The following is a 25258-nucleotide window of genomic DNA, read 5'->3' on the forward strand; positions in this document are numbered from 1 at the left end:
TTTATAACGTTTATAAAGACAAACTTTTGTTTTAATAAACACACATTGCTAGACCTGGAAGGGACCACAATCTTCTTAATATTTAATTTTAGTATTACTTTTAAATGTATGGACAGATATCTAAGAGAATAATGAAAGATTTTTTCACAATGTACCAGATGTTAAGTTTGCTGGTTGTTGATGAATAACAGCTGTGAATTATCACAACGTGCTTAAGCAGTCACGTCATAGGAAAATAAGTAAACCGTGTCCCAAGGTGAAAGTACCTAGGGTCCTTACCAGTGCCCGAACCTGCATACACGATATACTAATTCACGAGCTAGGGAGTGGATTGAGACCCAGCCAATGTCGCTCTCATATCATATGAAAAGTGTTTGTAATTCCCAGGGGCATTTGAAGAGAGAGGACTCGAAAGCACAACAGATTATTTCTCTCCCCCTGGTGGACAATCTACTGAAGGACAACACAGATGGCTGTGCACTGGCTGCCCTGCTTCACTATTACTGTCCTGATGCTGTGCCACTAAAAGGTAATGAAACACATGTTCTTCACACAAGTCCAATCAAAATGTCTAATGAGATCTAATTTTAATTTCAGTCAATACTTAGTTTGGATAGACTGGACAGACACTACACTGGAAAGTAGCCTATGAATGTATCTTGAGTGTGTCCTCACTGTAATACATTGAGAGTGATTCAACCCCTGATATTGTCTCGGCTTGTGATAGACCTCACCAGAAGCCTATGCAGATAAACCCTTGACAAAATACTCTGTGAATGTAACACCTAATCTGGCCCTGTAGATAACAGACATACTGTACGCACACCAACTGCATTAGGAAAACTAGACTCCACTAAACTCTCTCTCCACACCTGTCTGAAAGTACAGGGAATGAAAATTTAATATTTTCCATTGCTTTTAGCTTACAAAATGCACTACTGTGCAAAAGTCTTAGACCACCATGCCAATATTAGATTTGTTGTTTTAATGTTAGATTTGTTGTTGCAATGTTAAACTGCCATATATAATTATTATAATTTTTTTGTTTCTTTATTAGAACACAATAATATACAGGAAATGTGTAGGCCAGATAAAAAAACTGAATACAATTATAAACTAAAGTATTTAGTGTGAGCTCCTCTTGAGCAATAGCAGGAACCTGCAGTCTCTCTTAACTAAATGAAATGAAATCCTAATTTGTAAATCTAATCTAATGCTCCCCAAAAGAGTTCAAGATGTGTTTAGAGCCAAAAGAGGTCACACTAAATACCAGTTTTTGTCAGCCATTTTGTTGAGAATTTTTTTTGTGTGTGTAATTACAGTATTTCCAGTTTAATTCGTAAAAAAGGCACAAAAAATAAATGTGGATGGTCATTAAAATTTTGCTAAAACAACAAAGCTAGTGGTGGCTTAAGACTTTTTCATAGTACTGTACATTTGCATAACCTTAAGAATAACCGTTTAAAACAAGAGGGGTAAAAAAGCTGAGACACAGAGAGAACTCTCATAGATGTCATATAAGGTTGGAAAGAAAGAACTGAAAGGGGGAAAACTGCAAGAGTAGGAGTGAGTGAATGTAAGAGAAGAGAGAACAGTGCTGCAGTTATTCAAACATAAACACATCTCCACCCCGTGACCATGAAGACTCTGCTCATTACATCACACATTATGATCCCGCCCCACAGACATTTCTAAAACACGATTGGTGTAATGAAAACACTCTATTAGATAAACTCATAACACTATTGGCTGTCCTGTGGTATGTTCCCTCCCCCATAGACATCTGTGTGAAAGAAGCAATGTCATTGGCTGACAGTCTGTACAATCTTCAGCTGATCCAAGAATTCTGCAGAGAAAACTTCAGCAACTGCTGTCACTTCACTCTGGAGGATATGCTGTATGCCTCCAGCACCATTAAGGTAAAACCTGATATTTAAAACTAAGAGCATTTTTGTTGTCTTGACCTTGTTTATTTGTATCTGCACATTTGTTATAGAAAGACTTGGTCTCTGATGGTGCAATATGAGTATGTGTATATATGCAACTATTAATTGTAGTCAGATCATCTATACATTATATATAATATTTCTTTATTAAGATTGAAACAATGTTAAAAATTTAGATTTGTCCATGTTAATTCCATTGAATCAATATCAGGCTTGCACCGCACATTAATATTGAAATATCAATAAACCACCATTATGGCTCTTGTTGGTTTTAGTTAAGCCCTTGACTTTCACCAAGTTAAATCTTTATTTTCTCAGTGTTTATGTAGAAACACAAGTGCATTGAAATAAAAGATGTGTTTCAAAGTTAAGTTGAAATTGGTTGCTTTTTATGAAGATGTCAAGATGATATTAAATTAACCTCCTTTACATGATTACTTTATGACTGTTATAATTGTTCTGGTTTGTAAATGCACTGTGACAAGGTAAACAGAAATAATACTGACACATTCAGACATCATCACTTATCATACAAATCTTAAAGGTATAGCGGAAGATTTTTCCGAATTATTTAAAAGAACCGCCCCTCCGTATTTTTTTTAAAAATGCACACAACTCTCTACCTCCTCCCGAGAGGGAACGCCTGTTAAACGCGTGCACGAGACAGAGAGAGAGAGAGAGAGAGAGAGCATGCAGGAGCCTAGTTCTTCTATTCGCTCTGTTTACAAGTTGCTGTCGGCATGTTTGTCTGTGCGGTTCGTGACTCGTGCCAGGGCTAGCATTGCTAATCATAACTTACATCAACTTTACTAGCAGTGATTTTAAATGGATTTCTCCAAATAGCATGACAAAATGTACCTTTCTGTAGAAACTTCGCGTGGGAAGCCCAACCTGTCCTTTTAGCTCACACCAGCGTGTGAAATAGTCTCCCATAAACAGTCTGGTCTTGTTTCTTTCTTTATAGTCCTTTCTCTTCTTGTCATACAATTCGTAGACACTTTTTCTCTTGCGACCCTCAGACATTTTGAAAAAAAAAACACAGCGAGAACGCGAGCTTCAATGAATGGTTGAAACCGTAGCACAACACACATACACGTGAAAGTGCGCATGTGCAGAAAGCGAACCGAGAGGCGAGCACGTACGACGGTTATACGTCAACATATAATCAGAATGATTGACATCTGGGATGACCAATAACAGAGGTGATCCACCCGGAAAACGAAAATCTTCCGCTATACCTTTAACAATCATCAAACTAATTCAGATAAAACTATCAACTGCAATGCATTAACCTTTCTTTTTGTTAATCATAACCATTGATGAGCTTCATAGACTAATTTGTGATATCAGCATTGATTCAGTTTTTTACACATCAGTAACACGCACAAGAAATATTATTTAGGTAAATCAACAATTAAATTATTTTTCTATAGCAGAAAGCAGATGTATTTTAAAACACTGCTTCAACAGCCAAAGAAAACTTAACATTAAAACACAAGTTTCAGGGGCCCAATTAAAGCAAACACTGATCATCATAATGGTTGTTTGTTTGTTTTTTATATTAATGGATGGTGCAAACGTGATATTGATTCAATGGGATAAACATTGACAAATCAACCATTTTAACATTGATTCAATGGTTGCTTGCTATATGGGAAGTTAATGTCCATTAACAGTTACTCATGTTAGTTCATTGTGCATTAATTAATGTTAATAGTTACAACACGTGAGTTTATAAATGTATTAGTAAATGCCGAAATTACCATGAACTAAGATTAATAAATGCTGTAGAAGTATTGTTCATTGTTAGTTCATGTTAGCTAATGCATTACCTAATGTTAATAAATAAAACCTTATTGTAAAGTGTTACCATATTTTCTTTATAAAACAATAACAACAGTAAAACAATACGTTTTGTGTCTGTTGTTTTTCCTGGTTTGGCATGTGAAGTTATATGTCTTTGCATACGGTTTTTCAGTGTTTTTAAGCTGTTTGTATTGGGTGCCTAATACTGTAGGTAAGATTTTTCTTGTGATTTTCCAGAAATATCCAAGTATTTCGTTTGAGACCAAGATGAATCAGTAATCGTTAAGTTACCAGGACTGATGCAGAAAGGGAAAAATGACCAGTGCATGTTTTAAATCTGACTGTTTGGGAAGATTGAGTCATAGCATGTGTGTGTATAAATTGTGTACTAGAATACTGGTGTCAAACTTTCACACAGGGTTAGTGAAGTGTTTTCCCAAGATAAACACACTGTGTAGCGTTTACGTCACACACTAACCGTTATAAAGCACATTTTTCAAACTTTAGCCACATTTTAAGGGGTGATATGTGCTACATTTTCCAAACTAACAGATTACGTTCTGCTGGTTTTATGTCCTGGGAAATTACTGTAATGTCATATGAGCACAACTGTTGTGGCTGATTATGTAACCCACATTAAAATGCTTATCAGCTGCTTTAGCCATTCACAAGCTTTGCAATACGACAGAATCAAATCAGATGAATTCTTCAGTGCCTTGTATAAATTGATTTGAGTAATTTTTCATGAGGCATAACAGTCCCTAACTGTGTTGAAATAAAGGTTTCAGGGCTGAATGACCTATCATAGAGTAAAAAGAGACTGTTCTGTCTGTTTTGTTCGTGTCAGGTCGCCCCAGCTGCTTTGTGTCTCTTTTTGGGTCAGAACACTCTTTGATTCTCTACAGAATGAGACTCTTCTCACAGCAGCTGCACTGTCAATGCAAATACCCTATTAAAAAAAATAGCAAGCAGCGTACAGTATACACAACAGTATCCAGAACATTAGTATTACTGTATATTTTAAACACAACCATGATTTTGCTTTCCACAGTAGCATTGAGACAAAATGTAAGTGAGTAGAGCGACATCTTGTGTTTATAGTGAAGCATTACAAGTACAGCACACCACAAATCCAATGCAGAAACCTGTTACACCCTTTCAATTTAATGCATTAATCTTCAAAATGCAGCGATTTGAGGCTTCATTGTATAATTTCTAATGTTTTATCACTGTTTCATTTGTGTGATTTCAGAGTAACTACCTTGTGTTTATGGCAGAGCTGTTCTGGTGGTGTGAAGTGGTAAAACCGTCTTTTGTTCAGCCACGCTCAGTAAATACCAAAGGTGAGATCCATCTTGTGTCATTGTGTTGTACGTGTTGTGTATTTTGTTAATACAAAGTTATCTGATTACATTTCTTCCTATAGTTTCTGACCCGTCACAGACCAATGAAATGGCGCCCATTACCAAACAGAACCTGATCCACAGACCAGACAGTCCAGATCAGACCAGGTTTGTGATCAGTATTAGGTTTAAAAATATAAAGGAGTTCAAAGTCTTTTTATTCAAGTCTTATTTTATCTTTCACACCATAGGTCACAACCTAAAACCAACAACGCAGGTAAAAATTTAAGTATAATCCTGACCCTTATTGTTTAAGGGTATTCAAAATATATATATCGGGTTTATGTAATAGCATCTGTCATATGCTAAATGTAAATGAAGCATTTTTTTGTAAATAAATGTATTTGTTGTTGACTGGAGAGATGGTGAAGTAAAAGGTTATTTTTTCACAGCAGTTATCAGGCGGTCGTCCTCCATGTCGTATGTGGATGGTTCTGCAGGGACATGGCCAAAAGAGAAACGGTTTGTGAATTTTATTTTCTCCATGCATTTTTTTATTAAACCCAGGTCTTTAATATATTTTAAGAGAAGACAATAACCCAGGGTTTCCACAGGTCCTTGAAATCATTGAACGTTTGTGAATCTGGGAAAAAAATTCAAGGCCCTGGGAAGTTAAAAAATATATATATATATATATATATATAAAGATACAGGTTATTCAAAGTGCTTGAATCTATTTTATGCAATATGTTTTCTGGAAAAAAATCCATATTATTCCCTGTGTAGTGTAGGATAATATCATAAAATTTCTAGCCTTTTAAGCACACATGCTAACCTGTTCGCTTTAAATTATTATATATTGTATGCAAATGTTGATTCATACCAAAATGCTTATTTGCATAGTTGTGTTTGACACATGAAAACGTCTCGGGTTACGTATGTAATTGTTGTTCCCTGAGAAAGGAACGAGACGCTGCGTCTCCCTTGCCATACTTCCTGCGTCCCTGTAACGCCGTCTTTGGCAATATTTCAGATAGCGATATACTTCCTGGCTCCTGCATCACCCTGTCTTTGTCGTTTAGCCTCACCATTGGTTGAATTTGATATACACATTTAGACGCACTTACCCCTGGAGGCATCCCTAAAGTGTCACTGTAGTGACGCAGTGCGAGTTCCCTCGAAAGGGAACTTTAACACAGTATCTTAAAAGGTAACACAATGTAACCTTGCTCTCACTTGAAATGTGTCCCCACTTTTAGTCCTTGAATTTGAGGGTATTGGACCTGGAAAGTCCTTAAAAGGTCCTTGAATTTGAAGTTAACTAAGGTGTGGGAACCCTGATAACTACAAGGTGAACAAACATGTTTAGGTATGTAACACAAATATCACTTTCTTTACCACAGGTCATCAGCTCATGGGATATCATTTGAGATTCCATTTGATGACAACGCAAGTCCGTCTTCGGGTCGTAGACTGGGCCGATCGGTAAGCCCTGAAGGTTTGGGCTTTAAAGTTCAACACGCTGGCCGAGGGCTACGGAGGAACCTGTCGTTCCAGCCTGTTAATGGGAACGCAAATAGTAAATTACGCGAGGAAGATGATGAGGAGTCCGGCAGACACTTCACAAAACACACTGGGTACATCTATGTTTTCTATTTCTTTTGCGTCTTTAAAGGAACACGCCCAGATTGTGGGAATTTGGCTTATCCACCGTATCCCCCAGAGTTAGATAAGTCCATACATACCTTTCTCATCTCCGTGCGTGCTGTAACTCTGTAACTCCGCTAGCTTAGTTTAGCACAAAGACTGGAAGTGAAATGGCTTCAGCTAGCATACTGCTCCCAATAAGTGACAAAACAACGGGAACATTTTCCTATTTATGTGTTGTGATTGGTATAGTCACACCATGTACAAATAACAACGTCATATTTGACACAGCTATCTTTTAACAGTATAAATACTGGGGACTATATTCTCAGAAGGTGGAGTGATTTGCTCACAGCACCCGAGAAGCCCCTGGTGAGGAGCAGAGAGTTCGGTCAGAGTTGGGCAAATCACTCTGCCCAAGTAGCAGTGCTTCGCCTTCTGAGAATATAGTATGTATACTGTTAAAAGATAGCTCTGTCTCATATCACCTTGTTATTTGTACACTGTGTGACTATACAAATCACAACACATAAATAGGAAAATGTTTGTGTTATTTTGTCACTTATTGGGGGCAGTATGCTAGCTGAAGCCATTCACTTTCAGTCTTTGTGCTAAGCTAAGCTAGCGGGGGCTGCATCAGACAGAGTTACAGCACGCACGGAGATGAGAAAGGTATGTATGGACTTATCTAACTCCCGTGAATAAGCTAAATTCCCAAAATCTGGGCGTTTTCCTTTAACCTGGGCTCGCCTGCATAAGCACCACAGCTTATTGTGTAGAAAATTATGTTTAAGTTATTTTCAATATCAAGCTGTTTTAAGATATTAGCTACATTTGTCCAAAATCTCTTTTGAGGGATTACTAAATGAATATTTTGTGTCTCAGGTACACAAATGGTGTGTTTGCAGATGACCGGAGCCCTCCATATGACCACTTTCCTCAGCCGAGCACCCCTAGTATAGAAGAAGCCCTGAAGATAATCCACGACTCCGAGCGACCCCACAGCAGCCTTCAGCCCCCATCTGGTGAAAGTGCCTTTTTCTTGCACGACCAGGCATCCCCAATACCTCCCGCTGACCCGAATCACTCCGAGGACTCCCTCTCCAAAGCCCGGCCAGACGACGTGGACCTAAATTCCGCCTCTACCGACATGGATACGGGAATCCACGTCCGTACGGAGGATATTCAAGATGGGCAGGATGAAGATTCATCCTTGAAGGACTACTCGGATATGGACCAAGACTACGAGGCTCGTTCATGCCCGCTTCCAGAGACGTCAGGCAGTCCGTGCCCGACCCTTTTGGGAATGCGATCTCTGGCCACCAGTATCGCTTCTTCACTCGGACCCGCTGTGCGTATGACCAGCTTTGCCGAGCAGAAGTTTCGTAAACTGAACCATGGGGACGGGCGCAGCAGTGGTAGTGGTGGTAACACACCTGAGGGTGCCGAGATAAATACAGGAGCCACAAGCTCACTCAGCCCCGCTCGGTTGACTTCACCCCGTGACCCTTCCCACTTGTTGGTGTCAGAGATGGTGCAGCTGAAGATGAAGCTGGAAGAGAAACGCAGGGCTATCGAAGCACAGAAGAAGAAGGTGGAAGCGGCTTTCACGCGTCACAGGCAGCGAATGGGTCGGACAGCCTTCCTCAACGTGGTCAGACGCAAAGGAGCTGTGTCCCCACTGGCTAGTGACAGCGATGGGCAAGAGGAACGACAAAAGCAGACTGGGGAACCACAACCCCCCAAGACACCCTTAAGTTCAGATGACTTCAATTCTAGACTTGAAAGGTGCAGACCAGACGGCGCACCTCCAAAATCCCCTCTGGAGGAAGCAGGGGTCGAGGTGGACCTGACGGAGTACACGCGATCCATCGAGCGTCTGAACACGTCTCTGAGCTTCCTGCAAACAGAGATGCAGCGATTGGCTCAGCAGCAGGAACATATCATGCAGATGCGTGATCAGCAAAGCTGGGTGATCTCTCCGCCAGATCCGTCGCCACGGAAACAGTTTCGCGAGCTGCGCAGCAGTAGCGTGGTGGGCCGTGGATCCGTGGGGTCTCTCTCGCCCAACCTGTCATCCACCGGGTCACCGCGTACCACGCACCGCTCTCCCTCAGCCATCAAGCGGAAGTCCGCCTCTTTCCACGCCAGGACGCCACGAACGCCGCGTCCCAACGATCTAAAGATCACCCCCATCAGCCGCATACTCAACACCCAGCAGTCAGTGGACAGCCTGCCTCGACTTAGACGCTTCTTACCGAGTCAGATGCAGACCAGCTCCTATGCATACCTGGGACACGATGAGGGACCTTTAAATGATGACCACGTTGCTAAAGACAATTCACACAAGCACGAGTCCAAAGAGAAGTCAGATGCAAACTCACAAACGCCTGCTAACCAGGAGTCTGGTCAGGTGAACGAGAAGCAGGATGAGGAAAAACAGGAAAAGGAAGATGGAGTAAATGAGAAAGTGAAACCCAGGATTGTAACGTCCACCGAGAACACAAATCAAGCAGATGGAAAGAAGAATCTGGTTGAGGTTCCACTCTCTGTGCTAAAGCCTCTGGATGGACATGGCCTGGAGAACGGTGGAGATATAGAAATTGGACTAGAATCCAGACCAGACCAAAAGATGTGCTGTGGCTTCTTCTACAAGGTGAGACTTTTATGAGATGTATGTGGGGGCTCTTAACAATCCCAACCAAGGCATAAGGGTCTTACATAGCGAAATGATTGTCATTTTGCAAAAAAATCTGTACCTTTAAAGTGCCAGTCAGGTCCAATTTCTAATATTCTCCTAATATTGTTAAGGAGTCCCCAACAACAGGTTTAGATGCATGCATCCCCAAACGATTCGTGCGAAGCCGTTCAAAGATTCAGTCTGCCTAAACCCCACCTTTCGGTGGCCTACTCTCTTCTGATTGGTCAACTGACACAGTCTCTTCACAATCCAACAATAGTGCAACATGCATTGACCTAGTGCTAACGTGACTTACTGACAAGACATTAGCGACATCAATACACATCATTCATCATTAATCCAAGCAATAAAAACGACGACAGACACTAACATTTTAGCACTCATTTAAGCAAGTATATAAGCTAACCGGGCCACCGCTAAACAGTAAACAGTGACTGCAACGTGCGTTAGCCAGCTGTTAGTGCAACTTTCGCTGAAATTACCGACATCTATACACATCATTCATCATTAATCCAAGCAATAAATACGACGACAGACACTAACATTTTTACATTCATTTAAGCAAGTATGTAACCGAAAATATTTTAACTCGTTTTAACGATTCGACTCCCTACTTTAGAAGCCATCGTGCACTTTTTGGTTTATTTATTTTTCACATTGTTTACATTAATGGACAGCTACATGACACACTGCAATACAGGTAATTTTCGTCTGGAACTTGAACCACAACTTGTCGACTTGCACTAGCTGTGTTACATGCCAAGACGACCGTACGTATTACGTAATCACAATGAAAGGTCACACGTTACATATGTAAAATCACTAAACTCATTCATAACGGTCCTCTTTCTCCACACCTGTAAACAGTGGAGCGGTAGTTTTACATGACCTTTCGATGTGATTAAACAATACGTAAGGTATTATGTAATCACGTCGAAACACAAGAAGATGTGGTTTAAAAGTACTTTTTTTTGCGAAAATGACGACCTTTTCGTTAGATAAGACTCTTATGCCTTGGTTTGGATCGTTCGCAAGCCCTTTGAAGCTGCATTGTGAACTGTGGGGGTCCACTATTTTAGGAAAAATCTTGGTATGTTTTCCTCAAAAAGCTTAATTTCTTCTCGAATGAACAAAGAAAGCCATCAACATCTTATTTTAAAATGAAGTCGTGTTTTGGAGGCAGAAAAGTTCAATATTTTCAAATCTGTCAGGTGTTCTGATACCTTTGTAACTATGTGAGTCTATATACTAAAGCTGTGTGTACTGTAACTCAGGATGACATGAAAGGAGAGGATGATATTGCTCAAAAGAAAGCCGCTCTGATGGAGAAAAGGCTGCGGAGAGAAAGAGAAATGCAGATCAAGAAACAACAACAGGAGGCTGAGACAGAGCAGAAGAAAGAAGCAGCGCGGTATGACAACACCACACACAGTACAATACACAATAATACAGTACAAAAACAAAAATATATATACCGTATTGTCCACAATACAAGACAAAAATGTTTTCACAAAAATGCCTCTTAATAAACAATTTCGTCTTATATTTGAGCTCTATAGTAGATGATTACATGTCAATCATACTGTACACCCACAAAACTGCGGTAGGTGGCGCCAAATACACATAAACAAGTTCACGTGGACTGAAGCAACCTGATAAACTACAGTCGTTACTAAAGCCCGATTTATAGTCGTGCGTAAAGGCTATCCGTAGCCTGTGCGTAGCTCTGCGTAGCCTGACGTGCACCTCGCAAAAATTTTAACAGCGCGTCACGTGGTTATAAATGAAAACCGACGCGGAACCTACGCCGTCGCGGCTACGCAGTAGGACCTACGCACAACTATAATGAGCCCTTTAGTAAGGCAGACTTCTACTGTTAATGAAATATTAATAGACTGTGTGTTTCTTCACAATGTGATGGATAGCCCAGGCTAACTCTTATTAAATCCAGGCTGCCGGTTACATATGGTACTGTATGCCCTATGAAAAGTAATGTGGGGAACCAAACTGGTCCCCTTTTTACCTATTAAAAGTATTTTCAAATTAAACCATTTTCTTGATAAAAGACAAGAGTTGGTCTTCAAAAAGCATTTTTTCAATAGGTACACTTCGAAGGGGCCATCTTATAATCAGGGTTGTCTTATATGTTGGACAAAACAGAATATAACTAAATTAATACACAACACGCACAGTTATACAAAACCACACACTCAACACTACACTATGGCAAACACTAGCACAACTAACACAACACTTAGTGCTGGGCAGTATGACCAAAAATTTATATCAAGGTATTTTTCAAAAATATGCCAGCTTCACGGTATATGAAAGTATTTGTTTTTTTTTTTCATGCATGACTGGGTGTTGACCACATTTTCTACTGACAAAGAGGAAATACTGCCGTAGATTGACTGAATGTCCTCTTTTACTGTCATGATGAGTGAATTTGTAGAAAAATGACATTAATGAATTATTAAATTACACTATGATTCTAATGAAGTGAAGGAATCAGAATGCATGACAGTAGCAGTCAAAATACTAGGAATGCACCGATACCACTTTTTCCATTTCTAATCCAATACCAGAATTATGAGTATCGACTGATATCTGCTGATCCATTTTAAAGCAACACCAAAGAGTTTTTTTTACCTTAAAATAACGCTTTCAAAACAGTTTCAGTCGTTTATCCACTCTAAACAGGGTGAACAGCACTTTCACATACGCTTTGCAGCCCTCTATCGGCCAAAACCGCACTAAAGAAGTTTCCAGCCGTCGGGTAGCGGTCCTGTAGTCCGAGTGAATACTACAAAAACTTGCTTTACGGCAGACCTACAATCCAATCAGAGCCAGCTATGCCTCAGTATTTATGACAGTGGGTAATGGACAATTACGCTTCTAGCCTGTAGGGGGAGCAAAGAGCCAAAACTCTTTGGTGTTGCTTTTAATGTAGAATTGCACGCATGCGCACACACACAATGTTAAACTACTATCATTTTCCATTTAAAAACCAATCATTTAAAATGATTTACAAGTTACATGAACATTGGTAATGATTCATTTTGGCAGTGTTTGGGAGAACATATAATAGATATGTTTGATCAAATACATATGCATACATAAATATATTTTGCGCAAAACTGTCACAGTAAAAAAAACTTTAGGTCAGATGTTTATTTTGGGAATTATGCACTTGATTGGACTTTTTATGCACATCCCGGGCGCAGAATTGATGTGTCTAAATCATCTTGTAAGCTATGATTATGTGCTTCCTGGACGCAGAATTGATGTGCTTAAAGCATTCTCACATGGGAATCCTTGCTCCGCAATGGAAAGTTCATAACCGTTAAAACAAAGAGAATAGATGCGTCATGTGCTCAGCACATAGGGAATTGCATCCATTCAATGACTTTTTTGTGGTGTTTGTAACGGGCACTGTGACAAGCTGCTGTTGTTAGTTTGCCAGTTGGTGCATTATGATTTTTAATGCTATTTTTAGGTAGCAACTCTTCACATCTTCAATAATCTCTACATTTTTAATAAATAGAATAGAATGTTGAAATTAACTCTGTAATACAACTGAAAAAACTGTAAAACTGAAAAAAAACCTGTACCTATGTATACAAGTAGCCTACCTTTTAATTTAATTTATGTGTTGTTTTCTTTTTTCTTCTATTTCTTTAAACAACAGCATGTCTTTTTGTGGTTGTCCCACCTAATATGAGAGAAAAAATAAAGTTTGATAACAGCAAAAAGCATGCATTATGTCAAACAAATATAATGTTGAAATAATTTATCAGAAAGTTAATTTACTTTAAGTCGTTTAAGTCGGACAGACAGATAGATAAGATAGATAGATAAAGTTTTTTCTTTATATTGAAGTATTTTAATCGATGGAAAATTAAGTTTAACTCACCTGATTCACCAATAGATGGCGCAGAAATTTACAGGGTGTGAACTTCAACTCGAGTTTGTGCCCGCACCAAAATAACTGACACTTGAGAGCAACAAAGTAACCAAGCAACAACATAACCCTTATTAATTTGAATGAAAACTGTATTTAAACTGTGTATCATGTATTGCAATGTGTTACACTTTAACCTATATTTTACAGTAATATACACTATTGCTCAAAAGTAGGGTCATGTTATTTATTACATTTTTCCAAATATTTAGAAAATGTGTGTAATCATAGTATATATTAAACAATAATTCCCACATAACAACATGCTTATTAAAACTATTGTATAACACAAATTTAACTGTAATTTTGTTAAATTAACATAAACCCTGTCCTGTGGGATTTTTATTATATCACACATAACTACAATCCTTCAGGATTCCTGGCCGCAAAACATTACACAGTCGTACAGGACATGTCTGCCGACATACAGGATTCCTGTTGCGACATAAACCGGTGCGACATAAAGCCGTATGGGGTTATTTTAAAAATTAATATCATAACAAAAATAAAAAGTGGTATTAGTTATGAACCGGCACACCACTCAGCACTAACAACACTACACAATCTCAGAACACTACACACACAATAATACAAAAAGTTTACATGCAACCCTACACAATAACAGAAAATTGAACAATAAAAAAAATAAAAATAAGTTAAAATAAGTAAAATACATACAGTACATACACAGATTGTCCCACACACACAGTACATTTAGTACATACACAGACTGCCATCAACCAACCAATGGCGCACTTCCTGTCGTTTATGGTTGAAATGTATTCAATATATTTTATTTGATGGTTTACATGAACAGACTAAAGGCAGAAGAGGAACGTCAGAAGAAGGAAGATGATAAGGACAGACGAGATTACATTAAAAACGAGTATATGAGGAGGAAACAGCTCCAACTGATGGATGACATGGACAGTGTTATTAAGCCACGCACCCCAAGTGTCAAGCAAAAGAAGCCACGCCCCAAATCTATGCACAGAGACATAATGGAGTCTCCAAAACCTCCAGTACGGACCGCCACAGGTATGCTGGAATATTTGACCAAAAGGTTTTCTGCCCCAGCATTGGTTAAAACATAATATTTTTAAAAGAGAGACATTAAAGCTTACACCATTGTGAAAATCCATTCAAAAATGTTAACTTTAAGATGATGAAAGAAAAAATCTACATTTTGTATGTTTCTAAGATTATGTTTCACAATGCTTTTAGTTAAATAACTCAAACATGATATGTGTACGTTATTTGTACGTCCAGGTTCACGACCCCGCGGATACTCCGTGTCCAGCTTGTCACTCGCTTCCCTCAACTTGGCAGACAATGAAAGTGTTCAGTCAGATAAAAGACCATCAAGGTGAGAGCATTTCTTTTAACGTCCATTTCATGATCTTTCTGCACCTGTTTTAATCAATATTAACACGCATCTATTGCTGTGAAACAAAACGTGTAGTCCGTAACCCACTGTTTTTTGTGTATGGTATCTTTGTCTTTTCTTTGTGCTGGTTGCTCAGAGGCAGCAGACTGTCACCTGGCGGTCTGTGTTTATTTCTGAGCTCTTCTAAAGGGAAAAAGGGAAGGTCAGTCTGCAGACGGCATCACTCCCATGTCATTTTTTCACAGGGCTGGTGGCTGTCATTTCAGCTTGGACGCTGGTTAAACTCATACTGTGTGCTTGGACATCAGATTTTAGTTTTAGACGACAATAAATTGTAATAATCTTATAAATATCTGATCTGGATTATGTTATACAATATAATGATTTTTTTATTTTACAGTTTATGTTAAAGGTGCTGTGTGTAGATTTTAGTGGCATCTATTGGTGAGATTGCGAATTGCACTGGTCATCTTTTCCTTTCGTGACACATAGAGCAGTCCCTCCAGAAAAAGCGATTATGCGATTGCATGATTCAATGCATAATCAGCCAAAGTCCGCATATTTACGAATACGCTGCACTAACGCCACATAAATGACAAGTTTCTGAGGCTTGCATGATTTATAATCCGCATTTTCTTAGCAAAAAGTCACTTATATCTTAGCACAAAGTTGAAAAATGTTGCATTTACTTCAGACAAGCGCAGCCATGTCCCCTGTTGCCATGGGAACGTTATGAAGTGACGTGAACATCATTGAAAAGCTGCAAAAGTCCCTGCAGTGTTTGCAAGTAGTTCCCGCAGTTTTTGCAAGTAGTTCCCGCCGTTTTTGCAAGTAGTTCCCGCAGTTTTTGCAAGTAGTTCCCGCAGTTTTTGCAAGTAGTTCCCGCAGTTTTTGCAAGTTCCCGCAATTTCATTGCATAAAATTGCATAAATATCCCGCATATTCCAATGCATTTTTTAAGAAAACGTGCGGTAAGATCAACGATTTTTGCCTGGAAAAATTACAAAAAACTGTGTTTGTCTGGAAGGACTGATAGAGGACCTACGGCAGAGTCCTGCACGGGTCCATTTTTGGAGACCCGTTCCTGTCCGTACCCGCAAAGTTCAGCACCAGATCCAACCCGTCACCCGTGATAATATCAAAATTAAATCCGCACCCGCCCGGACCCGTTAATATTTGGCCCGTTACCCGGCCCGTACCCGCATAAATCACACACGCTAAAATCATTCCAATTAAAGTGCTTTATTTTTTATCTCGTACATCTCTCAACATCACAACAGCGTCATGAATAGGCTAATGCACTCTGTTTTGTGCCATTAAGCAGCCTATCGGCACAAATGGAACCTGATAACTATACACAAATAGACATATTAATTAAAAAAAACAAGAAAAAGAACAACCTACCTACACAACCCCTGCTGTGCTCCTAAGTCTCGTCTTGAAATGCTTTCTAAGAGAAGACGTTCAGCTTCCGGCTATCAACAGCAAAACTGCAACGCTCGCTCCAATTAGGCTACGAGAAGAATCAACAAAGGTCGCGCACTTTAGTAGTGGTGGTGATGTGATGGGTCAAATGTCATATGTTGCGCGTGTAATGGTAATTAGGGCGTGCACACCAAAGCTTTTACCCCCGCAGCCGTTTTTCAAATAAGCCGGCGGTCAGCGTTTTTTCCGCGCTCGGTGCTGAGCGTCGAGAGTTGAAAGAGATTCAAGTTTGGGTGAAATGCTCCGCTTGTCAATGTCAGTTCTCACACAGCCGTCCAATCACAGTGGAGAAGTGGCGGGACAAGTTTCACAACAACCAACCGGCTCACAGCTTAAGTATCACAGCTAAAAAGCGCTTGGCTGAAAAAACAGCCGTGTTTAAAAGTTTGGTGTGCACATCCTTAGAAATACAAACCCTGCCCGCGGGTACCCGACCCGTTGCAGGACTCTGACCTACGGTAGCTGCCACATGACAAACATGTCACTGTCTGAGACAATATAGTGACGAAATGCACTCTTTGGAGCAGTTTGTCCATTTAGGGCTACTGTACAAACATGGTGGCTTCGATGTTATGGGACCCACGGCGTATGTAGATAAAATGGCTCATTCTAAGATAGCAAAAACATAACAGTTCATTATGTAAGGTCTTTATACACCACTGATAATATAGTTATGTAAATTATATTGCATTTCTGTCAATAGATTTTTCTAAAATGTACACATTGCACCTTTAACTTAATTTTCTTGTGTTCATGTTTTGTTTGTTGCTTTTTCTGCTGTATAACCACAGCAACAAAATTTTGACAACTGCATAAGCATCAGAATTTCACATTTAACATGACATTGTGTCGTAACTAGGTGCATTATATGCCGCTTTTCCATTGCATACCCCTCGGTTTGGATCGGGTCAGCTTTGGGGGCTTTTCCACTGGGTGCAGTACGTAGTACCCAATACTTTTTTTTAGTACCACCTCGGTTGGGGTTCCAAGCGGCCCGAGCTGATACCAAAACCTGATTGGTCTGAAAGAATTGTCACTACCAGCATCATCGCTAAAATGTAAAGATTAGCTTTACCTTCGTGCTAGCTTGCGCTGTCTCGCATTGACTTGTTGTCATTTGTGCTTTGCTGTAAGTTCCCAAACACCCTTTTAGCGATGAAAAACATCCACAGGTTGAGAATCAGGAACACCATAACAGTTTATTTCCAGACTTGCAGTTTGTGGCGGCACATTTGCGACATGCACGTCCACATATATGCTTAAATGCAACTTAAATACGGCTCAGCGGAGCGCATCGACTGACGCCACGGGTGTTTGTACAGAAACTGTCATTTGAGACCAAGGTAGTGATAAACGTGATGTGCAAACATCTATTTGTGGTGGTCAATTTAAATTTTGTGGCGGACTGAGAAATAAATGAATGTATAGAGATTCCAACAACATTCTCACTTGTATGATGTCACAGCAGTAGGCAGCGCAAATATAACGACACGCCTGTAATCCCTCCCACTCCGAAGTGTTGCTAAACTCGATGGAAAAGCTAAACAAGCCAAAGTGAGGTGAGGTGACCCGACCTAAACCGTGGGGTACTATGAAATGGAAAAGCGCCAATAGTGTAGTCAATATATAGTCAGTATGGTTTAGTCAATTTTACGTTTTCAATGTTATGTTTAGTGCCCACAGTGAATTCTCATTGGTCTGTAATAATTCTCCACAGACCTATATATAAAATCTTATCACTATGAATTTGTCACATCACCCCGCATTTTCACTTTGGTGTGTAGACTAAAAATGTTAGATACTGTTGTATGGCACCTGGTTAGGATGCAGTGTGATGAGTTTGTCTCTGCTGTTTCATCAGAGCTCTGCTTCAGTGGTTTTTTCAACCCTTCGGCTTTTCAGCATCAATTGGTGGAGCTGATTTTGTATGAAAACAAGCATCTCTTTCTTTTTTCAGTAGAAAAAGTGGCTACCTTATAAGTTACGACTGCAGTCTTGCTAAAAGAGCTGTGTGTGTTCATCCTCAGGCCTGACTCTGCAGAGGGATGCTTGTCACCGTGTCCATCAGTAAGTGGTAACGGGGAGAACTGGGAGCTCGAGTCGACGACATCGTCCGCAGCGTCCAACACAGAATATACAGGTGGGCTCTGGGCATAACATGTCACAACATTAACCTGAGCACATAACCTGTGGTTAGGACCTTGATCCTGTATAATAATCTGTAATCTATAATAAAACACAAGTTTACAAAACATTTGCCTTTAAAGGTGCTGTAGAATAATAAGAGTTCTGTACATCAGTGGTTCCCAACCTTCTGAGCCCTAAGTACCCCCACAGCCCTATCAGTAAGGCTCAAGTACCCCTTCATCGAAACTAAACCAAAGTTGTGTTTTAAAGACAAATAATTAGTAATATTAATTAATTAATTAATTAATTTTAACATTAAAGTAAAATGCACTGACTGATGAGGCATGTTTATTTCAACAAACCACTATCATTGTGATCAGTGTTTGCATTTTATCAGCTCATTTGCATTTTAAAAGACACACCCAAAAATGGCACATTTTGCTAAGGCCTACAAAATGGCAATTTTGAAATGCTATACTTAATTATCTGTAGGGTGTTTTGAGATAAAACTTCACATATGTACTCTGGGAACGCCAAAGACTTAGTTTACAAATTTAAAAATTTCATCATATGACCCCTTTAAGGGCCAGATTTACTGACAGCTTGCGCAAACCATAATTTTGGCGTTAAATAATGACTGAACTTACTAAAGACATGCAGTAGATATTTAGCTCTGAAAAGGTGTTATTTTTGGGACCTTATTGCATTTGCATTTGTGGAAGTTTTCCTTTTAGAAGCAACATTAATGCGAGGAGAGTATTACATTTTGCCAGAGGAACATTCTTTAAAAAAACTATATAGTTTGCCAAGCCATGCTATGTTTAATTTGCTGGAGAAAAGAGGAGAAGTCACGAGGAGAAGTCAAATCATCTTTCGTCCTCCGGTTCTACTTAAGTGGAATTTCACACTCTGCAGTCCGCATTTTCATTGGGATGTCCTGCCGAGGTCTCTTATTTGCGACCCTGTACTAATTTGCGCTGCTCTTAGTAGATTGCAATGGTCATTATAGAAATGTGCTTATGTTATTTTTGTGCCTGTGTATTTTATTTGCGCCTTTGTAGTAAATCACACGCAAATTTTCCACTCCGGCGCTTATTTGGAATTGAGCTCTCACGTCCTTTTTAGTAAATGCCCTAAATTTACTAAGATCTCAATTTAAGTTACTGATAATTAAAGTGTGCAAATAAGTTAAATTATTCTGTTCAAATATAAAGAGAAACAAAATGTGTTAAAACATTCTCTATAAATACAAAAAAATACATACGGGCCAAAATATGTTTTTTTTTTGCATCATTTGAAAATGCAATGGCAGCGGGAATGAATATTATAACATTATTTGAAGATTATTAATAGTTAATAAAATTTGTGTCTTTAGAAACTATTCAGGTTCATTAATAATAGTGAGATCGTTCTTGAGTTGGACATCGCTATTGCGTTTTGGATCATGCAGCGCATTTACTCTTGACGGCTAATTATGTTAATGATAAGATTAAAATTACAAAGTTGTCCTTTTTACAATGCTTTCCTCACAAAAATCAATCTTAGGTAAATGACTGGACAAACAAAAGACATTTTTATTAAAAGTAAATAAGATGAAAGCAAAATATAAATCTTTTCGCGTACCCCCTGGAAACTCTTCACGTACCCCCTGGGGTACGCGTACCCCCGGTTGGGAATCACTGCTGTACATGGTAATGTCATATTGTGAGCCTTAAACACGATTGTGTCCTCCTTTTTATGTAAACCTCGTGCATGCAGAAGACCGCTGGAAAACAGGCCAATCTCAACATAACACCGACTATGATGTTATAGTTGTGATGTACACCCCAACGCTAAATTACACATTCAATTAATTACAAAGTGGTTACAATGCTAAAAAACAAGGTTGTGACTGTTGAGTTTGCGCTATATGTTAGTTAATGCTATATGCTAGCATTTAGCCTGAAGTTCTACTATTGATGTGACGTTTTGCAGATCCATACTGAAAAAAACACGAACTTACCACTCAGAAACGTCCATTAACAATCTCCAAACAATTGATTGTTCTCAAAATGTGTATCTTCATCTAATACAGACTCAAACATAAGGTCTGATTACACACACAGAGCTACTGAAATGAGCTGCTCTGTGAAACAGCCAATCAGAGCAGAGCTCAACATTATTATTCATCACCCTTTTAAATAAGGTAATAATAGACCATTTCATTCTAAAGACAAATCCTATGGTTGTAAATGGACATGTAAAACTGTTTCTGGATCATTTTTGCAATTAGTAAAGCCACATACTATTATTATATTATTATTTCAATTATTATATATATTATTTCAATGCATTCTTTGGCACCTTTAAATGAAGCTGAAACACAGCCAGTAGAAACAGGATCTTCTTAACAACATTTATATTTTGTTTTTCTGATATTGTAATACCACAGCAATTTAAGTTATTTCCAATGAAATCAAAACTGACAGTCCTTATTTTTTTATGTAATATTGCAGTGTTTATTTTACACAATTTTCCATGCAAGTCATTATTTTGTTAAAGGGGTCATATTATGAGTTTTTTTAAAGATGTAAAATAAGTCTTTGGTGTCTCCAAAGTGCGTATGTAAAGTATTAGCTCAAAATATCACACAAATAATTTAGCATGTTAGAATTGCCACTTTGTAGGCAAAAATGTGCTGTTTTTGGGTGTGTCCTTTAAAATGCAAATGAGCTGATGAAATGCAAACACTGATCGCCATGATGAAATTAAAACACTTGTGCTGTCAATTATTTTTTTCTCTCTCTTTCTCTCTGCACTTAATGGCAATGCCATGGTTGAATAGTGCAGATTAAGGGGCGATATTATTGTAATTCGACTTGCAGAGAATGGTTTACCAAAAAAAGTTACTGGGTTGTTATTCATCACGTTTTCTAGGTTGACAGAAGCACTGGGGACCCAATTATAGCACTTAAACATGGAAAAAGTCAGATTTATGACCCCTTTAAAAATTCATGTGCCCTCATAAACTTCAATCAAAATCTGTAAATGTACTTCCACCTCGTGTAGCAATCATTCTCTGATGACATCAGCTAGACAACTTGGGCGGGAGCATCCGTTAACTCCGCCGCCTCCTATTGTCAGTCTGATACCAGTTCCATTTCAGTGGCGCCTCGTGACTGCTCATCCGAGGATACGCTAATTCAAAATAAGTGTTCGGATTGTCACGTGTGTGGTTCCCTTTTCCAAAACATGTGTCCTGCTTGTCGAGAGATCCTGTGTGCATCACGTGTTTTGTCAAAATAAGTGCCTGCTGCACACACGTCAAAACCATTTATGATAAAAGAGACGCTCACGTTCCCAAAATACATGCTAGAAAGTTCCTTAACACTAAACTCTGATTACGCATGAGATTATGCGAGTATCTGGCAAATGCGAGCGTCTCTTTTATCATAAACCCTTTAGACGCATCTGTATCAGGCACTTATTTTGACTTAACACGTGATGCACACACAATCTCTCAAAGCGCAGGACACATATTTTGAAATTACGAACCACACACAACAAGCTACATACATGTTGTGACGAACTTCGCATCTTGCGCTTCAAAAAAAGAAGTCACGAGCCGCCTCTGTTCCATTTCTGAATGAAACGCCTACGTTTCTATATCCAATCAAAGCACAGTTGAAAGCCACGCCCACTGTTTTTCCTCGCATGATAGTCTGTTAATATGTCACAACACGGAGGTTAAATCAATTCCGACTACCGGTTCAGGGGGACTTTAGGTTATGGATTTTTAGCTTTAATAATCAGCCAGAATAAAGCTTAAATCTCCGGTTGCACATGATTGAATTAAGTTTTCTTAAAATGATTTTTCTTAAAAAAAAACTGTTGTATCTACGTATGGTAATTTAAACATGAATTAATCAAGTTTTCTTCAAATGAAATTAATTTTAATTAATGTTAATTTTATTTTAAAAAAACCTAATTTAATCGTGTGCAACCAATGTTTTTTTCAGTGTAGTTATAAAGCTGAAATTCAAACACTGATTGTTTTCTCTAATTCTTGCATGGTGTGTTTCTTTTTCTGCAGGGCCGAAGCTGTATAAGGAGCCCAGTGCTAAATCAAATAAATACATCATCCAGAACGCATTGGCTCACTGCTGTCTCGCAGGCCGAGTCAATGAGGGACAGAAAAACAAGATCCTGGAGGTGATTCGCTTTTAATGTTTGGAAAGTTTTCTCTGCAAAATCAATTCTAATTCGCTTAAAAAAAATGAATTTAAATTGAGCTGGTAAATTTAATTTGTTACTCAACAAGTTCAAGTAAATTCACTGCATATCAGATAAGCTAGTAGAAGGGAATACATCAATGTTAAACCTATTAGTAAGTATCTTTTGTCTTTTTGTAGGTAATGGAGAAAACACAAGCCAACAACTTTCTGATTCTGTTCCGGGACTCGGGCTGTCAGTTTCGCTGCCTGTACACGTATTGCCCAGAGGCGGAGGAGATCAACAAGCTGGCTGGCATCGGGCCCAAGACCATCACACCCAAAATGATCGAGACTCTCTATAAATACAGCTCGGACAAGAAACAGTTCAGCAAAATACCCGCCAAGACCATGTCGGCTAGTGTAGATGCCATCACCATCTATGGCCACCTCTGGCAGATCAAGAAAGCAAACACACCCAAAAAACTTCTCAAATAAGAAAGAGACCGATGCATGGATGGTTCCCGTCTAGTGTTGCACAACCTGAATGTAAAGAAAACACTTTTGCAAGCTTTGTTTGATTTTGATTATGTGTGGTAACTTCCACAAAACACACACATATTATTTGTTGTGTGTGTGTATGTGGAAATGTTGCAACATTGACCAATGCTTTACGTCTTTTAACATTTTAAACTTTTGTGGCCTTATGCTTGTTTTGTCGCGTCTCTTATGCTACAGTATGCTTACAGCGCAGTTATTCAGTTTATGAGCAGGTACACGACCTGCTTGTATAGCGGTATAAGAGACATATTACACTTGAAAACTAACTTCTCTGAAGGTTGTATTGCAGTATTTCATTTGTACTGAAACCTCAAAAACTCACTCTGTGTTATTTAATGTCTGAGTCTGTTTATATTTTGGGCAGGATTTGTCATGCTTGTTGCACATTTACTTCACGTGTATGTAAAATTAGCTAAACGTTGTCCATGCAAGATGCCTCTTTCTCCAAAATGAACATATTAACTTTAGAAATATTAAATACATTCCTAGATAAATTGCTATTACTTGTAGTATCACAGCCCAGAATATTTGGGGACCATGTATGGGTACCATGCATCTTACAAAGATCAAGTTTATTTGGGTGTTGGAGTACATTTACATATATAAGAGGAGACATTGAGTTTTTGAATATCATATAATGAAGCTTTTAATGAGATATTACGTGCGTATTATTGTTAAATAGTGTGGTAACTCATGTGGAATTATAAAGTGCATTTTAAAGAGCTGGGACATTTTGGCAAGCAGTCATCTGGAGACATTTTGTATTCAGGTGCTAAAGAATCGAAAGATATTTGTTATTTTTACTAAGTGAAGTGAATCATCGTTTGAATTTATTGATGCTGTACAGATATAGTTTTTCATACTAAGCATATTTTTAAGCCATTGAATATTACTGATATTTTTCATAAGAAAAGATGTTTAACAGGTGCAAGTATGGGTAATTCCTATCAGTGAGAGATCAGAAGAAAGTGAGAGTTGTTCATTTCTACATGCCGTTTAAAGTGGCGGCCAATGACTTCTTTTTTCGAGGGCGCTCGATGCGAAGTATGTATGTAGCCCGTCAAGTGTGTGGTTCGTAATTTCAAAATATGTGTTCTGTGCTTCGAGTGATCCTATGTGCTTTTTTGACAAAACACGTGATGCACATGGTTCACATGACGCAACAAACACATTTTGAAAACACAAGCAACAGACATGACACTCCGAACACATATTGTGAATTTGCACCCCTCGGATGAGCAGTCACGAGCCGCCACTAGATGTTTAATCTTTCTCCAGGTCATGTCCGCTGTGTTTGTTCATCATACGCTTTTAGTAGCATTGACTTTGTCATTCATAATTTAGAGTGGAATTATGGGTATTATATATATATACATTTATTATGAAACGTAACAATGATCTTAAAAATCGAATGGTGTATGGTTAAATGCTTGAAATTACTTTCGTGGACAAAAACAAAAATCTGTGCCAAACAGATTCATTTCTGTTAATAGATAACTATAATTGTTTAAAAAAAATATTTTTGAATAAATGACAGCCAATAAGAGCCCAGATTAAATGTATCCTTTCAAGCTTTTTGATAAAATGAGACAAGTATGTTTTTGCAATTTCTACACAGTAAAAAAAGCAGCATGAAGTTAAAACAACTTGGTTTTGCAGGTCATATCAACCTACTATTTTAGGTTTTGACCTCTGATAAGTTGACATAACTTATAAAAACAAGATAAAAAGGTTTAACTTAATTTGTTAAGTTTTGTAACATAAAAATATATGCTGATTTGACAAAAAATATAAATATAAAATATACATTTTTTTTACAGTGAAGGCAAAGGTTAAATGCATTTCTGCATAACTGCATGTTAAAATATAAGTTTTTATTTATTATTTATATACATAATTCTCAGTTACATTTGTGTTATGCTATAGTTTAGATGAGTTTATTATTATTCTGAAATGTGGAAAAAAATATAAATAAAGAATGAAGAAGTATTTCAAAACTTTTGACCCGGTAGTGTATAGGCTAGCTGTTACCACCTTTTTTACACTATTGAATGTTTCTTAATGTGTGGTTGTCTCTAAAAGTCAAAAGGGGTACAAAAACAAC

General features: G+C 38.4%; 1 protein-coding gene across 3 annotated transcripts in view; it reads left to right on the forward strand.

Annotated features, from left to right (window-relative positions):
• camsap2b (calmodulin regulated spectrin-associated protein family, member 2b) overlaps positions 1 to 24461 on the forward strand; it is a 57368-nt gene extending 32907 nt beyond the window's left edge. Inside the window, exons 5-19 of one of the 3 annotated variants that reach the window (XM_073856434.1) lie at positions 388 to 529; positions 1780 to 1919; positions 5005 to 5095; positions 5179 to 5263; positions 5347 to 5372; positions 5548 to 5617; positions 6499 to 6732; positions 7628 to 9398; positions 10718 to 10854; positions 14222 to 14442; positions 14674 to 14770; positions 14928 to 14993; positions 18304 to 18416; positions 22476 to 22594; positions 22795 to 24461. In XM_073856434.1, coding sequence (XP_073712535.1) covers positions 388 to 529; positions 1780 to 1919; positions 5005 to 5095; positions 5179 to 5263; positions 5347 to 5372; positions 5548 to 5617; positions 6499 to 6732; positions 7628 to 9398; positions 10718 to 10854; positions 14222 to 14442; positions 14674 to 14770; positions 14928 to 14993; positions 18304 to 18416; positions 22476 to 22594; positions 22795 to 23091 — 3609 coding nt within the window. In that variant the 3' untranslated portion in view covers positions 23092 to 24461. The remainder of the gene's footprint in view (positions 1 to 387; positions 530 to 1779; positions 1920 to 5004; positions 5096 to 5178; positions 5264 to 5346; positions 5373 to 5547; positions 5618 to 6498; positions 6733 to 7627; positions 9399 to 10717; positions 10855 to 14221; positions 14443 to 14673; positions 14771 to 14927; positions 14994 to 18303; positions 18417 to 22475; positions 22595 to 22794) is intronic. The other 2 variants (XM_073856441.1, XM_073856443.1) reach the window with 2 other exon arrangements.
• The last annotated feature ends 797 nt before the right edge of the window (positions 24462 to 25258 follow it).

Source organism: Misgurnus anguillicaudatus, chromosome 2 (assembly GCF_027580225.2).
Source record: "Misgurnus anguillicaudatus chromosome 2, ASM2758022v2, whole genome shotgun sequence".
NCBI lineage: Eukaryota > Metazoa > Chordata > Actinopteri > Cypriniformes > Cobitidae > Misgurnus > Misgurnus anguillicaudatus.